Source organism: Oncorhynchus kisutch, linkage group LG4 (assembly GCF_002021735.2).
Source record: "Oncorhynchus kisutch isolate 150728-3 linkage group LG4, Okis_V2, whole genome shotgun sequence".
NCBI classification, from domain to species: Eukaryota; Metazoa; Chordata; class Actinopteri; order Salmoniformes; family Salmonidae; genus Oncorhynchus; species Oncorhynchus kisutch.
The window spans coordinates 43700381-43718517 of record NC_034177.2 but is presented as its reverse complement, the minus strand read 5'-3'; the positions used below and the strand labels follow the sequence as shown (position 1 = coordinate 43718517).

Below are 18137 nucleotides of genomic sequence, written 5' to 3'. Positions count from 1 at the left end.
TCCCCTCCCCCTGGTCTCTTGTCCCATTCTCTTTCAATAGACTTAAAGACGGGGTTGGGGAACGAAACAGATAGGCCTGAACATGTCTGATGATAATCAGATATATCCTACTGGAGTCATCCTGAGAGATACCGCGCCATGTGGTCAAACATGGTCGAAGAGACCTGCTGCAACATGCAAGGAGATGTGGCTTCGACAGCAGTTAGTGTGACCGTGACCTAAACTAGTGTGTCACGAACCCCTGAAGTTAACCCGGGTTAATAGGCAAGATGGAGTAACACAATGGATCTGTTAGACCCCATCAGCCTGTTTGGACACTCTTGGGCTCCCCAAGCACTTGATTAGAGTGTAGAATACCGTGTAAATAGGTTTCCTGCTGTAGGTAGGGAGAGTCAGTCGTTAGGTATCTCAAATATGCCCTCTCATTTTCTTCCTGAATGCCTGTTGGATGGAGAGTTGGAGAGTCCCATAGCTTCTATAGTGAGATACGATTCAGACTCTACTGGACTGCATGGCAGAGGTCCTTCATCTTTATTACCAGTGTTTGTTAACTGAAAAAGCTTCCGATTTGATTAGTCAGAGCATCCAATAAATTGCCCTCCTCCTTCTCCTCCATCCAACGATCCTCTCTCCGTCTCCGTCTCCGTCCGCTCCAACTCCATTGATGTCTTCAGTATCAATGGAGGAATGGAGGAAGCTTTCTCACAGTATGCACACAGGAATGTGATACACCTTGTGTCATAGAATGGTATGTCCTGAGCTAGCCTCACTTTACTGTGGTAATCAGCACCTCATCTGAAAGACTGGGAGCAGTTCGCCCATACATCCACCATAAGGCCAAGGAATTCATTTGTAGACGTTGCACTTGTCCTAGCAAGTCTCTGATTTGAGCCTCTACCTACTTCAAATCAAATTAATTTATATGGCCCTTCGTACATCAGCTGATATCTCAAAGTGATGTACAGAAACCTGGCCTAAAACCCCAAACAGCAAGCAATGCAGGTGTAGAAGCACGGTGGCTAGGAAAAACTCCCTAGAAAGGCCAAAACCTAGGAAGAAACCTAGAGAGGAACCAGGCTATGAGGGGTGGCCAGTCCTCTTCTGGCTGTGTCGGGTGTAGTCGGAAGTTGTTCTTGTACAGTTGAAGTCAGAAGTTTACATACACTTAGGTTGGAGTCATTAAAACTTTTTTTTCAACCACTCCACAAATTTCTTGTTAACACACTATAGTTTTGGCAAGTCGGATAGGACATCTACTTTGTGCATGACACAAGTAATTTTTCCAATAATTGTTTACAGACATATTATTTCACTTATAATTCACTGTATCACAATTCCTGTGGGTCAGAAGTTTACATACACTAATTTTACTGTGCCTTTAAACAGCTTGGAAAATTCCAGAAAATGATGCCATGGCTTTAGAAGCTTCTGATAGGCTAATTGACATCATTTGAGTCAATTGGCCTACCTTCAAACTCAGTGCCTCTTTGCATGACATCATGGGAAAATCAAAAGAAATCAGCCAAGACATCAGGAACTGTAGACCTTCAGAAGTCTGTTTCATCTTTGGGAGCAAATTCCAAACACCTGAAGGTACCACGTTCATCTGTACAAACAATAGTACGCAAGTATAAACACCATGGGATCACGCATACCGCTCAGGAAGGAGACACGTTCTGTCTCCTAGAGATGAACGTACTTTGGTGTGAAAAGTGCAAATCAATCCCAGAACAACAGCAAAGGACTTTGTGAAGATGCTGGAGGAAACAGGGACAAACGTATCTATATCCACAGTAAAACCAGTTCTATATCGACATAACCTGAAAGGCCGCTCAGCAAGGAAGAAGCCACTGCTCCAAAACAGCCATAAAAAAGTCATACTACAATTTGAAACTGCACATGGGGACAAAGATCGTACTTTTTGGAGAAATGTCCTCTGGTCTGATGAAACAAAAATTTAACTGTTTGGCCATAATGACCATCGTTATGTTTTGAGGAATAAGGGGGAGGCTTGCAAGCCGAAGAACACCATGTTGTGGGGGTGCTTTGCTGCAGGAGGGACTGGTGCACTTCACAAAATAGATGGCATCATGAGGACGTGAAAGTATGTGGATATATTGAAGCAACATCTCAAGACCTCAGCCAGGAAGTTAAAGCTTGGTTCCAAATGGGTCAAATGTACAATGACCCCAAGCATACTTCCAAAGTTGTGGCAAAATGGCTTAAGGACAACAAAGTCAAGGTATTGGAGTGGCCGTCACAAAGCCCTGACCTCAATCCTATAGAAAATGTGTGGGCAGAAATGAAAAGGCGTGTGCGAGCAAGGAGGCCTACAAACCTGACTCAGTTACACCAGCTCTGCCAGGAGGAATGGGCCAAAATTCACTCAACTTATTGTGCGAAGCTTGTGGAAGGCTACCCAAAACGTTTGACCCAAGTTAAACAATTTAAAAGTAATGCTACCAAATACTAATTGAGTGTATGTAAACGTCTGATCCACTGGGAATGTGATGAAAGAAATAAAAGCTGAATTAAATCATTCTCTCTACTATTTTTCTGACATTTCACATTCTTAAAATAAAGTGGTGATCCTAACTGACCTAAGAGAGGGATTTGTACTAGGATTAAATGTCAGGAATTGTGAAAACTGAGTTTAGATGTACTTGGCTAAGGTGTATGTTAGGAGTTTTTTTCTAAGGGGGCGGACATTATCCACGAGGAATAACATCTGAGGTTTGGAAGTAAAGTAAATGTTAGTGGCTGGTGGGTTTTGAGTTTGACCTGAATGTTGTTCTCATGACATGAGAAATCTCCCTGAGCACAGCTGGGGTTTCTGGGTAAAGATGCCTCGGGTCAGCTGTTTATCCAATCTTATCGGTTGAATCCTGTCTAGAAACAAAACACAACAACAGAAAGCCAGGGATGAGGGATTCTAACTGGGCTCCAAACAAAAGCTGCCAATTCATATTCATCCAGTTCGGAGGGGTCTGCGTCCTCCCACGCTTAAGCCAGAGTGCTGTTGCTCAAGTCTCTGGGTCGCGGTGGTGCAACACTGAAGCAAGTTGTTACAGGATCCAACCGTTAAGGAGGATTCCTGTTTTTGTTTCTGGCAAATCACTGTGCCTTTGGGGCTGTGCTGTGGTGACCCAAAACTCCTTTCGTCTTTCAGGGTTTCTTTTTTTCAGTTGGAGTCGATCTGCTATTATGGAATAGGCAACGTTATGAAACCTGCGAAGATAAGAGTGGCAGATGAATATTTCATAGGAAAGGAACTTTCTCTTTCTATGCTACAGTAAGCATACTGCAATACAAGTCAAAGTTCACAGTTGTGAAGCCTGTAGTGCCTCATCTCTCTAACCCATGCTAGTTTACAGTCTAACTAAATGTCTGTGAACGTTGTGTTGGCTACCTGGCCCTCTCCATTAGTGGTGAGAAACAGCATAATGCCAGGCCCCAAAAGGATGTTTGTCTATGACCTTAATGAATCAATAGAGCCCAGGTCCTCAAAATGTACCTAGTAAGGAAAATAATAATTCACTTTAATAATACACATCTGTATAGAACACAGGCTTTTGATTTGTTGCGCTAGACTTTTAAAAAATGTTTTGGGCTGTTACTCAAGTTTAAATGTGTAAACAGTGCATCTCACCCACCCAGGAGTTGGCCCTGGTGAGCATGGCAGGCCAGGCAGGCAGGCTGGGTGAGCAGAGTGGAACGGAGAGGAGGCCTAGGGATGGATGCTGTGGAGGGGGGCGGAGAATGAGCCACTGAACGGGGGTGAGAGATCTGAAGGCCGGGCCAGCCAGCCGCTGCTCTCAGGGAGCTTTCCATCGCAGGCGTCCCCACTCAGGCTACATACACTGTTTATCTTCTGCATGAATATCAATGAGGCTAGCCTAAAATACGGCCATTCTTCCCCCACTACACGCAGCAGTCACCACTGACCCACCAGCCCCAGAGTGACAGACTCCGTCGGCTGCACGCGTATGCCCCTTGTTCTGCAACAGACCTGTCTTGTCCTCCGGGGGCCAAAAATCTGCTTGCTGCCCACTGCTCCACTTAGGCCCCTTGCTTATTTTGTGTATTCGTGAGCATGCACACATATAGGCTTACAATAGGTCCATGTATGCCTTTGTCCCTTTTTTCACTATAGAATGCTCTGCTGTTAAAGTCGTGATGTAAAGCTCTGGGTTCTCTGCCCTCGTTCCTGTTGGCTGGAGGTTGTCTTTAATAAATCGGCCCGTGGCAGTGGCCCAGCAGCTAACCCAGGGGTGTATAATAAGTTCATTTATTTGTCAACACTGAGCCACAACATGAGAAAGCGCCTGGCTCCGCACGTTTAAAAGGCTGCTATCAAAGGACCTACCTCTTTGATTTGGAGAGAGAATAAAGAGAAAAGGAAGCACTCCCCTTCAGAGCCACACACACAGTTTGCTTCTGCTGTGGAGTATGGCAATATGTAAATGTGCCGGCTGTTTCTCTATGGCCCTGTCCACTCCTCAAGCCCATAGGTGGTCCGGCTACAGTGCAATAGCTGTGGGGGGAGGTGGGAGGGCTACATTTTTCTTCTACCAAAAACTCAAAAGGGTCCGGACACGGACTAGAGAGCAATGTGCAGCAGAGCGTTGTCCCCCCCCCCCACACACACACCCGCTCCTCCCTCCTTGTCCCCTACTCTCCCACTTGTCCCTACTCCCCCCCTCCCCACTACTCTTTGTACAGCCGTCGGATAGAATTGGTATCAGTGGAGAGGGTCTGTTGCCTGGTCTCTCAATTGGGTGAGATGAGGTGATGATTTCAGACAATGGAGCCACACACTCTCCTGCCTTTCCTCTCTCAGGCCTGCCGCTGGCTGCACTCAATCAATATGCAAATAAATAGGAGCTCCGATAACACAGGTCACTGGCTGTTGTAGTAACAAGGAGCTGGGCATGTATGTCACCTCAACCAGCTTGTTTCTGGAAAGAAGGGACAAAAATACAGGAGAAGAGGGATAGACAGTGGAGTGATGGAGGGAAGAAATTGAAACTTGGGGGGGGGGGGGGGGGGGGTGACAGGCTTAAAAAAAAAATCTCCCTTCCTGGTCTCCTGGGCCGTTCACGAAGCTGTCTTATTTGCATTATGAATGACAGTGAGGGGAGCTAACAAGGTTATTGGTCTTTGAGACGCACGCCTGTGACCACACGTGGAAAAAGGACCTACAGCAGTGAGCATTGGCAGAGGGACTGTGGATCTTTATCCCACCCTTTCTATGCGCTATGGGGCTTTTTTTCAACCAGCGCACGGTTTACTCAGGAGCTGGAAGAAAAGGTGCCAGACCAGGGAAGGTGATTGGGGCAGAAGGGTGGAGGAGCAGGGGGGTTTGGGGTTTTGCCTTTCAGCTCTTTTTTTACAACCCTCATTACACAGGGCCCTGGTCATTAGTGGGAGCCAGAGCTAAAGGGGATTATTTATGACCGCCAGATTAGCCAATCAGATTGTCTCTAGGGGGAGCGTACTGTCTGTACCCCTATTGTGTCCCTTGAAGAAAACTATTCACGTCTCATTAAATGTAGTGGCATTTGATGGCTCACCTGTAGTGTGTGTGTGGTGTGTATCTCTGGAAGTGTGAACCAGTGTAAAGGTGTTTGAACTGGGGATATGTTCCTCTAAAATGGACATGTTTTAAAGCTTTACTGCTGGGTACCTTTTTGAAATCGGTTTTACCTCTATAGAACTGTTTTTGAGCAGATGGACAAATGCTTCCTCCATTACAGCCATTTAGCCTTAAAGTACAACTTTTCCATGCGTGTTTATTTGCATATGACTCATCAGCGTGTTTTTTTGTTGTCCTCCAACAGACTTCAACTTCGCAATGTACCCCCCGTCCATGATCGCCACAGGCAGTGTGGGAGCGGCTATCTGTGGCCTCCAGTTGGACTCGGGTGACCAGTCACAGTGGGGGGACAGTCTCACAGACCTGCTGGCCAAAATCACCAACACTGAAGTGGTGAGTGACCTGTCTTTCTATCCAAATCTGATTTAGGAGAATGCTCTTTCAAATGATTTTGAATTTTTTTCGTGGATATTTTCTCAGCCTGATCAAGTAGAGTAAGAGCAGAGGTTGACGTCTATTCACGGACTCTTTCTCAGAAGCATTATTCAGTTGGGTATATCTGAGTACCTGCACTTACAGTAAAGTTCATTTGAAATATGTGAGTCAAAGTTGAACCACAACTAAGTCTTTGATCCATTCAGCCAATCAGCATCTCCTACAAATTATGATTTATTTTTTATTGGGCCAATTGTGCGCTGCCCTATGGGGCTCCCAATCATGGCCGGATGTGATACAGCCTGGATTCGAACCAGGAACTGTTATGACGCCTCTTGCACTGAGATGCAGTGCCTTAGACCGCTGCGCCAGCCCATACAGAAATACCTCAACCACTGATTTACGATTGATAGACAGCCTTTGACAGGGTCTGTCAATCGAAACGTAGCTCATGTTTCACCTAATTCATCCTAAAAGGTCACATGCCTCATCTGCATGGAGTTGCTATGCAAAGGTAGTGAAATGACATCCTGTGGTTTCCCCCTTCAATCCAGGTTAGTTTCTGACAGCCCAGGCAGCAGCCCACGCCTGATATAAAAGAGCTGTTAATCCACGCAAACTGGGGAAGCAGAGCCAGGCCGCCCTATGTGTGGTTCTGGGGGGAGAGCAGCACTGTGGCGGGGTGGTGGTGGAGGGGCGCTCAGCTCAGTCCAAACACAGACATCCAGGCTGGGCCTCAGCTGGCTCCTGTGCCTGGCTTTCGTCAGAAGGGGAGCGGGCGGAGCTAGCTGGGTTATCTGCGGGGGTGGGGGAAGGGTCTGCAGGATGGGGGTTGGTGAGGGAGGGCGGGTGTGCGGGGTGGGGGTGGTTAACAGTGCTGTCATTTAAAACAGACTCCCTGATGTCAGGCGCTAACCTCGTCTGTCGGTAGCATCCTAACATTCCTGGATCGTGTGTTGTGGGCATTCCTCCTGGGAGGCCGGACTGAGTGACCTGAGGGCTGCCTGCTCTGTCCTGAATGGGGGCCTGTAATGCCAGTCCACCCTGCTGTGGCTTGGGGAAGAGGAGACCTAGGGGCATGAGGGTGGGAGGCCAAGGCTGCATGGGCCTCTGTTCTGGTTGGCCCTCTCTGGCTAAACTTAACGCCAGACAGAGCAAGAGACGGACTCTGAGCCTCACAAGGCCTTTCCCGCTGTGGGGAAAGGAGGATAGGAGGGGAGAAAGCTGTTGAAGTGTGAAAAGGGACACCAGGGAAGCATGGCCAGTGTCCCGCCTCACTTGCGATGATTACCCCCTCTCTCTCATGCCCAATAATGCATCTCTGCTGAAGTCTTGCTCCGTAGCCGAGGAAAAACAAATAGCTGGCCTAAGCAGCACAGGCCCTCTGTGTGTGTGTTGGGACCCAGGGGTGTTAGGTCTGAGGCAAGGGAGTTGACTGCTGGCTCCATGATCAGTTCCTCACATTCCTGGATGCAGACAGGCCATGGATTCAGAAAACACCAGAGCAGGGACGCCCCTTGTGATGCAACGTATGCCACGAGTCCGAGGAGCTTTTAGTACAACGCTGCTACAGTAGACTGGTCTGCCAGAACAGCATTTTTGGAAAGAAGATGCTTGACAATGACTTAGCACTGCTCTGTCTATGGTCTCGCTATAACAGAAAAACAGGAGTTGGTGATTACTGGCTGTGTCATTTCACACCTTTTCCAAGCTCCGCCACTTAATGCTCCGATCCTAAGGGCTACCGCCACCTCAATGATCAATTTGAACGCAGTCATCAGTGTGGTACGAAACAGAGTAGGAAAAGTGCACACACATTTGGTTTGGCGCGCCGGCTGGGGAGATGACACGGAGCTGGGACGGAGATGGCCAGGCAAAATATGAAGTAAAGCCTGGCTGCCGATGCCTACACCGCCCCTTGGCACCCCACTGTCATCTGTGGTGTCCAAAGCCGGAGGTTTTCAGAGGGGACATGCGAGGGGGCCAAGTCACCGTCTCCCGCCGCCTGCCGCTGCCCAGAGGAATTTGTGTATAGCCTTAGATACACCTGGTGTGGCACAGAGAGCAGCCAGTCGGGCACAGCAGCCAGTTAGTGAGACTTCACGCCAAGCCATGATGGGCAAGAGGCTGGCACGGGGGAAGAATGAAAACTGTGTTTTTAGGAGGTTTTCGATTTGTTGGGATTTCCTGTAAGACCTGAGGGATTCTCTGTCGCTGGGGTTTTTGCTTTGCTGACATCTACGGTGCTACCGTCTGCCATTTGGTGCGTCTGTTTTGATTCTCAACATCCAAGAAGCCGGAAGCATTGCCAGTGAAAGGTAGGACTATAGAAAGTGGTTTGACAGAAGACATACTGTAGCTCCATTAATCTGAAACATCCATTGAAGCTCAACGCGCAGAAGGTCCTTCTCTGTTCTAGCACACAGCAGGCTGAGACAGGAAGAGAGGAAGGGGGAGACGGAGGGGCTAGAATACTGTTTCCTCGTTTTTGTCTGCTTTTCTTGGCAAGCTGCCCCTCTCCCTCTCTCCCATTCATCTTTTCTCTCAGAGTAGCTCACCAGGACACAGGAAACACACACACACACACACCCCTGTCCTCCACAGCCCCTTCATTCTATCCCTGACCCCCTCTCTCCCTTTTCTTCCCTTCCTGCACCCCTCCGCTCATCATCCAGTCCTCCTGATTCACATTGCGATCTTCTCTTAGCCAGTTATTTCTAATTTCATCTGGAATTTGTGTATATTGAACAATGATGTATCTATTAATGTGGATGTCACTCTTAGAACTATAGCCAAAGGGAATGGGATAGCACCTTGTGATGCTCAAACATGACATTGCTCAACATGGGGTCATGGGTCATGGGTTCTACATCGGGTCATGGGTTGGGCATACCCTCCAGGGTAGGGCATGACACGCCTCCTAAACACACAGCATGCTGTCTCAGCCTCGGTCTCGGCACAGAGTAGCACTGCCTAGTGTGGTACAGTAGTTCAAAAATTCCACGGTTTCACACATTTTTCCCTCTGGTTTTGGCGGTCTGCTCGACTTCCTCCTTTGGGCGCTGTGACGTCACGGTGGATGCCCGTGGATAATCCGAGCAGCGTGGTTCCTCCTCACATGGCTGTTTGATTAGACTGTCAAAATCATCTTTATAGATGTGGCTGTCTTTGGGTGGAGTTCCGTTTCAGTTTCAAGTTTTAACGTGCACAAGTACAGTGAAACGCGTTTTTAGCTCTGAACCCAACAATAACGTCAACAATATCAGTGTAGGACTAAAAATAACATAAGGTAGAACAAAAACACACGAGGAATAAAAAAGAATAAGAACATGAGAAGTAAGAATGCTATATACAGGGTCAGTCAGTTCCAGGACCATATTTACAATAAAAAAATATATATTTTACCTTTATTTAACTATGCAAGTCAGTTAAGAACACATTCTTATTTTTAATGACGGCCTAGGAACGGTGGGTTAACTGACTTGTTCAGGGGCAGAACGAAAGATTTTTACCTTGTCAGCTCAGGGATTTGATCTTGCAACCTTTCGGTTACCAGTCCAACACTCTAACCACTAGGCTACCTGCTACCCCATGTGCAGGGATACTGGAGTGGTAGGGGTAGATACTGTACTGTATAAGGGTAAGGTGACTAGGCATCAGGTATAAGATTAACAGAGTAGCAGCAGCGTATATGATGATTGCGAGTGGATGGGCGTGTGTGTAGCGTTAGTATGGTGTGTGTGTGTGTGTGTAGGGCCCTGTGAGTGGGCATAGAGACAGTGAAAAAATCAAATACAAGGGTCAACTAGCCATTTTGTTAGTGATTTAGCAGTCTTATGGCTTGGGGAAGAAGCTGTTCAGGAGCCTGTTTGTGTCGGACTTGAATTAAGGGGTGGCAGTGGGGGAATGGGGACTCAGGATTGGCTACAGAATTCCTACTTTGTTTCCAGTGTATTTCCAGCGCTGCCTTCCTTAGTATCTAGATACCTAAAAACCTATCTGAAAACAATATTGGTGTTTCCAGTAGTCACACATTGAAGCCATTAAAGGTTCTCAAATGAAGCCTGTGGGCCTTGGCATTAGGTCCAATCTGCAGCTATAAAGAGCAGCAGAGAGGGGAATGTCTTTTAAGAAGTAACGGCCTGCATTCTTGCGGTAAAACACAAAACATGTTTTGTGCTTTTTTTTCTTTTTTTTACAACTATGGAGCACATGTTGGTGGGAAGTTGGGGACCCCTGGAGCACATGTTGGTGGGAAGTTGGGGACCCCTGCTGCACATGTTGGTGGGAAGTTGGGGACCCCTGGAGCACATGTTGGTGGGAAGTTGGGGACCCCTGGAGCACATGTTGGTGGGAAGTTGGGGATCCCTGGAGCACATGTTGGTGGGAAGTTGGGGACCCCTGGAGCACATGTTGGTGGGAAGTTGGGGACCCCTGGAGCACATGTTGGTGGGAAGTTGGGGACCCCTGGAGCACATGTTGGTGGGAAGTTGGGGACCCCTGGAGCACATGTTGGTGGGAAGTTGGGGACCCCTGGAGCACATGTTGGTGGGAAGTTGGGGACCCCTGGAGCACATGTTGGTGGGAAGTTGGGGACCCCTGGAGCACATGTTGGTGGGAAGTTGGGGACCCCTGGAGCACATGTTGGTGGGAAGTTGGGGACCCCTGGAGCACATGTTGGTGGGAAGTTGGGGACCCCTGGAGCACATGTTGGTGGGAAGTTGGGGACCCCTGGAGCACATGTTGGTGGGAAGTTGGGGACCCCTGGAGCACATGTTGGTGGGAAGTTGGGGACCCCTGGAGCACATGTTGGTGGGAAGTTGGGGACCCCTGGAGCACATGTTGGTGGGAAGTTGGGGACCCCTGGAGCACATGTTGGTGGGAAGTTGGGGACCCCTGGAGCACATTATGGGGATGCTGGGTGACGGTCGGGTTTCCTCCAGGCCAGACGCCTGAGGCCCCCTCAACATGTTACAGCCCCACTCCTAAGCCCACTAACCCTAGCCCTCACACAGCCTTGTCACATCTGTCCCCATCCAGGGTCACTACAGGTAGAAAATCAAAGAAATGTCTTAACTGTTATTTAGGTATGAATTGAGCCCATTGATCTGATTCATTTGCCTTGTCCTCAATTGGGCGCAAATACAGAATCATAATAATTTGCTCAGTTAATCTAGCCTAAGTAGTGCATTATAGATGTGGCGTTCGTTAGCTCAAGGCTCTTTCTGGAGATTTTGGCATTGTGACCTTTGACACGGTGACCTTTCGTCACTCAGCTGCGTTCAACTCCTGAGGAGCAATTCCCATGTGATAGGCCTCTGTTCTCATTTCACCAAGGCAGCAGGCAACACTTGCCCAGGCCCAGAAGCCATATAAACCAGGTTCAAACAGTGGCCCATCAGGTTTAAATTACCTGTAAATGTCAAAGGAATGTTCCCCTCTCCATAAGCTTCTGGCCATGGGGCTCTCTCAGTCATATTTCCCACAACCACCCCTATGTGCTTAAAGGCCCAGTGCAGTCAAAATGTAGTTTTGCCTGTGTTTTCTATCATATCGGAACAACAGCTGATAAAGCTAAACGCTGTAAAAGTGTGAGAACATTTGGTCAGTGTGTTTTTTCTGATATAGTTCCTGTTTGAAAATACAATCGACACATTACCTTTTTAAACAGCAGGTTTCGCATGTGGGGTTTTGGTTTGCCTGGGGACATCTCCAAGCGCTATATTAGTTAATAAACAAATAACCAAGAGAGTTCTAAATCTCTCTGCCAGACAGTCCGAGCAAAATGTTTTTTGCTAAAAAGCTACTTTTTCCTTTTGATAATTTTAATGGAAAACTAATATAGTAAGGTACTTAATTACCCAGCGATGATTTGATATTGGGCCTTTAAGACCAACAGAGGACAAGGGGAGGCAAGGCTTTGTGTGCATTGCTGTTTTAAACCACCAGAGGGCAGCAGTGTCATACACTGCAAGCCATAAGCATAGTTATTACAGGGCAATCTTATGTTAATAGTCAGATCAGAAGTCTTCCTATTTAATACTTCCAACCTGAGAGCTGAACCTTGAGGCCACAGCAGGCTGACGGGGGGCTCAGGAGTGTTGAGAGGGTGCTTTCTCTGGAGGATTCTCAGGTTCCGTCGGCTCTCTTTGATGCTGAAACCCAATCTGCCTGGCTCTCAGGTGGCCCCCTGCAGGCAGAGACTGGCTCTCGTTAAAAAAGCACCACCTTTGTGTTCCCACAGGATAGTGGATGTAATTAACATAGCTGAGCTTCAGCACTGGGGCCTATACCTGTGTTTTCACCGTTGTCAAGGCTACTGGTGTGTTGTGCGTGGGATAAAATAGGGAGATGGGGGAGGCGTTCAGTGCTGGGCCATAGTGGGCTGAGGTAATGCTTGGCCTGGTCCTTAGCTGTCTGTGGGGGCGGCAGGCAGGGTAGCGGTCATCCAAACCCTGCATGGACCCGGTTCCCAGGGGCTCCGTACAGTCAGGAGACTGAAGGTCTGTGTCACTTCTGTTCTGTCAGGGCTGGGGCTATGTATTATGGAAAGGATAAGTTACCTTATAAAATAACAGGCAGATAAGTGGCTGTGACCCTATATATTAATCAAGTAATCTACAAAATATTCCAATGTTTGCTTTGGCTATAATTTGGATTTTTTGTGTGTGTGTGTGTATATATATATATATATATATATATATATATATATATATATATATATATATCCATGTGTACTGTGCACGGTTCCTATATTGACGGACATGTCTGTTTGGTTGTGTGTTGCAGGACTGTCTGAAGGAGTGTCAGGAGCAGATTGAGAGGGTCTTGGTGAGCAGCCTGCGAGAGGGACGGCAGCAGCAACAGCAGCAGCAGCAGGTCCAGCGTGGCCCCAGCAGTAAGACCATGGATGAGCTGGATCAGTCCAGCACCCCAACGGATGTTCGCGACATCAACTTGTGAGCCTGCAAAAAGAGAAGCAGCGCATCCGGAATACGCATCAAATCAACATAAAAAAAACGACAAAAAACAAAAACAACAAAAACAAACTACCCCTTGAAAAAAAATGCTTGCAAATTTTTTTTAGAGATTTTTTTATTTTGTTATATAAAAACATGCGCCCATGTATTGTATGAAAGGAAAGCTATTTTTAGATATAAAATAGATATACTTTAAAAGCTATGAATTGATATATGGACGCTCTATGGTGCCTCAGATATACAGAAGGCAAGCCAATTATATGTTGCGTTCTGTTTTTGATTGTATAGTCATGATAAAGTTATATCGAATAAGACAACAATAGCTTAATTAAGAGTTCAAAAATGTTTGGGGAGACCATTCCAGGCTTGCATATATGGGATCACAATCGGGGCAAGGTTTTTCTGTTTTGTTTAGTTAATTATTTTGGTTAATGTTGGTCTGCCAGAGATAGGAGGCCAGTAAGGGCTCCGCTGACCGTGAATGGCAGGTCTCAACGTGGCATAGTTTGGCTGTGTGTTGGGGACGAGGGGAGCACTTTGCAGGAATTGCCGAGTGTTGTGCTAAGAAAGAGACAAGTAGGGTCCATGGAACAGCCAAGTATATAATAGTGAATTACATTATTATGATTATTATTATTAAGAAACGTATTTGTGAATACAGAGTAATAGATGTCAATAAGCTCTTTTTGTCAGGCTGATTGTGGGTGTGTGTGTGGGTGGGTGGGTGTAACTGCCATGATGTGAGTTTTGTATCAGCTCAACTGTGTGTGTGTGTGTGTGTGTGTGTGTGTGTGTGTGTGTGTGTGTGTGTGTGTGTGTGTGTGTGTGTGTGTGTGTGTGTGTGTGTGTGTGTGTGTGTGTGTGTGAGTGTTATGGCTTGGCGCTTGAGTGGAAAGACTAGACTAGTGGTAGACTATGGAACAGGCAGACTCATTCTCTGCAGGGCATCTATGTTATATCACTGCCTTAAGTTAATATGCGTTGTCGGCCGACAAAAAGCTGGGGGTCTGAGTCCACTTAGTGGGTGAGAGAGAGAGAGAGCGAGAGAGAGGGTCGGCTGTGTTCCCTCATTTTTGTCTAGAGGAGTTTGGCAATGGACCATCTGCTTTCAGAAGTTTCATTCGAGGTGTTTGTGTTTTTCACTGCCAACATACCAATCAAATAGTGTTTGTATTTTTATGTTGTTTTTGAGTTTTTTTGTTATTTTGTTACGGAAGGAGCTTCAGGCTGCTTAGCGTCAGCAGGGAGGAGTGTGTGCCCCTCTTGATGGTACATTAGTATCTCAGAGGAGAGGGGAGGCCTGTGGTCTGTGGTGGTTGTATGGGGTCTGGGGGGTGGACAGGTATAGATGGAAAGAAAGGGTTTGTTTCAGTGCAGAAGCATGTTGCTGTGTAGAGGAAGGAGATGTAGTGGAGTTGCTGAAAGATACAGGAGAGGAGCCCAATGGCCTCATATGACATCTATCTGATTTCTGCGTTTTGGGCAGACTGAGGCCACGGGTGGCAAATTAGGATCAAAACCAGACTCATTATTTGAGAATGAACTTTCTGGGTTCATTAGAAGAGAGGAAAATGTATTGGAGCAGGGGAAGATTTGTGATCAATGCATCTGTAGTCCCTCATAGAGTTGTTTCAACGCGCCTGTGATTTTAACAGCAAAGCACTTTGAAAACACGCTCCCCAATGGACAAATGAAATGGTTACGGTGTGGGGATCTATGGATGCTTTCTGTTTTCTCGTTAGCTTTTACTTTGTAGGGCTGGTTTCCCACATTCAGATGTACCCACTTGGCAAGCAGGTGTCAAAATAATGCCTAACACCTTATGACATGAGGACATTCCGATCTGAAAACATTCCGAAATAAAGAAAAGTGCAAGGTGAAAGGAGCGTCTGACCATTTTTCGTGTGTTTTAACAAATAACTAATGTCAATTAAACATTTTAAAAAAGGCTACAGACGAGGTTAACGATTTAGTTTTTATTTGAGAAGTTACCACATTATAAAATATTTGTTCTACTTGAATTTTCTATTTGACCTGCTTCACAACAACAACATAAAGTCACATGGGTGGGAACAATACAGAAAACGTTATCATAGAACATCTGGTGTTCTGAGGGCAAATGAGGTTTTCTTTCAAAAAGATGGAGCTGTTCTATGTTCAACGCTACCTTATTGATGGTTTTGCTAGTAGAGCCTGGGCTGTTGTCTTCGGGTGATGCCCCTGTGTGGCTGTGCTGTCCCCGAGGCTGTGCAGACTGATGTCTGTGAACCCGTAGTGATAAAACTCTATGAAAGTTCTATCTCTGCGTGTACCCCTCTCGTCCAGTGAGATTTGCTGCTTCAGTCACTTCATTGGCATGGGGTTTGATCAGTCACCCAGACGTCAGAATTAGACTAATTCACTTCCAAGACTGACACAGGGTACATCGCCAGCACAAGACAGCCTTGATCACGCAATATTCTCATTGCTACATTTAAAGGTGGATCGAGGTTTTGGTGTGTTTTTTTTCGTGTGTGTGTGTGTACGTTTGTTTGTGTGTTTGCATGTGTGGTAGGTATGAGGGGAAAATGAGGATTCAGTGTTTTAGCAGGCTACTCAAAATAAATGTTTTTCAGGAAAACGTTTTCTAGAAACCAATCTTATAAACAAGGCCATCTTCAACCTCACCAAAACTAGCCCCTGTTCATCATTGTCAAGGATGTCTGCCCTTTTTTTTCCTCTGCAAGCTCTATTCTGAGCATAGATGATGATTTGTTTGTTTTTACAAAGTAGTTGACTGTGTTAGGTTTGAATTTGTATTTAGACCACCTTCAATTTGTGTTTTGTTTTATGGGGTGTCCAGACCCTCAAAACAGTTTGTAGAGCGTTTGTAAGGGGTTAGATACTGTATTCCAAAGTGAAGAGAGATAGAGGTGTCAAGACATCAAAGTGACAATATTTTTATTGAGTTATTATTATTATTGTCTTTTCGCGCTGCTAAAAGCTATGATTTTGTTTCATTCTTATATACAAAAAAAAATGACATTACTTAGTTGTGATGTGTCACTTGAGTGTGCTGCTATTTTATAAACATTTGTATTATAATATAATTATTTTACTGCTTAAGAGATACATTCAGAATACTGAAGTAGATGGTAATAGAAGAACATGACATGAGTATTCGACTGGAAATGTTCTTTGTACAGTTTGCTTAGATAGCATGTTTCTTTTCCTTTTGATCTATTTTGCTCTACTTTCTCAGTCACATTGCGGTATCTCTATACCTCAGGTTTACTGGACATAAAAAGAATATCTGAATACCTCACAACTCTACAGTTTTTAGGGAGCCTGGGAAGGGTAACAGTACAGTAGAAAGCACAGTGGTTTTGTCTGTTGTGAAATGTACTGACCTTGTTGAGTGGCAAGCATGCAAGGCTCCCGCCTGGACTTAAACCCTAGTGGAGGGTGCACAACAACAAGTCAACACTTCCTTGGTCCGTTTAAGTTGATGGTGGTGCTAATTGTGAGACTCGTGTGACAGTCATTGCAAAGACAAATGTGAAAATGTCTCAAATATCATTGATGATTAATTACATGGTTTGTTCCAATTAATGTCGATGGATTTTGATTCCTAAGCTTGATTTGATGAGCTTAGTTGACCTGTGTGTTCCAGGTGGTCCTATTGTCTGGAAAACCAATACAAAATGGCTAAACCAATCAATCAAAAAGCTCACCACATACTGCAGCTGACATGAGGAAGTGTGTTTCAACAGCGGGGATTTCCCTTTAGTTGTCCCCCTTCCACTAGAAGTTACATAATGTACCTCAGAAATGTCTGTTGCACAACCTCTGTTCAATAAACTTCTGCTTTAAAGAGTCTGACACCATACCAGTCCAATGTTATTCTAATTTCTGTTTTCTTTTTGTATGTTATTATGGTTAGTGGAGCAGATTGTAGGATGTGATTGTGTACATAAAGTGAGGTGAACACTAGAGGTTGCTGTAGTCATGAAACCAAGAGGACTCGAGAGCTGTTAAGTGGAGTGGAGCTGAGATTGTGGGGCAACTGAGGATACTGCAGTCTGGTTAAGGGCAAAAAAACAACAACGAATTAAAACAAAAGTTAAGAAGACGGACCCCCTGCTTGAATACCAACCAAAACTAGCTATTAAGAATGTGTTTGTTTCTGTTGCTTCCCCTGTATGACGTCCTCTGAAGTGTTAACACACTAATCAGTCAGGTTTCAAGCAAGTGGGATATTGGTGTCTGTCTGAGTTTGTCCTCTGACTCTGGGGCCCTAAGGCACTCTTATGCAGCTTCTTGTTGGGCTGTTTTTTAGGGGGACTGGATCATGTAGGCCTAGTAAGTGAATAAGTTGGTTTCGAAGTTAGCGTTGAATTCAGTATTGATAACTTCTGTTTATGATTAATCAGCTCTTTATTGGTCTGTCTGAAAGGATCCCTTAAAGTGTTAAGGGTCAAGGCATGCTGTACAATCAATAAACTCACCATGAATTAAATATATTGTCTCTGCTCTTTTTATGGTTATGACAAATTGCTTTACTCTTTCACTTATAAAATCTTCTCTCACTCATAAAGTCTCTGATGACCTTTTATATTACAAACTGTTAGACAGGAAATAATAAATGATGTAGGCTACATTACTCATGGATTTGTTTTAAATAATATACATAATGTACAGACAAATTAGTTTGACTTCATTTGAAATTAAATACAATTTATACAATGCTATCTCACACTTTTTATATATTTCCTCGACTGCAGAGTGCATTCCCCGTAGACAATACCCTAAAGTAGCAGACGTGAAAGAAACGCCTGAGCTGTGTTCCTTTCTTTCTGGTCCTGACGAGAAAAAAACTTTGCACACTCTTTTCAGGAGGTTCTCTTCTGCACTGTTAAACCAATCCAGTAAATGTGGAGGAGGAGTTCAAATGGAATGTTAACAAAGATGTTTTATTATATTGACAAGATAGTCGAGTGTCCGCTCTAACAATTGAAATACATATACTCAAAGATGGAAGGCAGGCGGGAGGAGGCGCGATCAGGTGGGACCCTTCTAGCCAATGAAAATGAAGATACGAAATGCCACGTGTGTCCACTTATATCCAGCGGTGAAAGTAAAGCGGT

General features: G+C 45.5%; 1 protein-coding gene across 4 annotated transcripts in view; it reads left to right on the top strand.

The window, feature by feature from the left end:
• ccnd2a (cyclin D2, a) overlaps positions 1 to 17509 on the top strand; it is a 203550-nt gene extending 186041 nt beyond the window's left edge. For 3 of the 4 annotated variants that reach the window (XM_031823006.1, XM_020481088.2, XM_020481087.2), the window contains 2 exons: positions 5841 to 5989; positions 12821 to 17509. In XM_031823006.1, coding sequence (XP_031678866.1) covers positions 5841 to 5989; positions 12821 to 12994 — 323 coding nt within the window. In that variant the 3' untranslated portion in view covers positions 12995 to 17509. The remainder of the gene's footprint in view (positions 1 to 5840; positions 5990 to 12820) is intronic. The other variant, XM_020481086.2, reaches the window with a different exon arrangement.
• Positions 17510 to 18137: the final 628 nt, after the last annotated feature.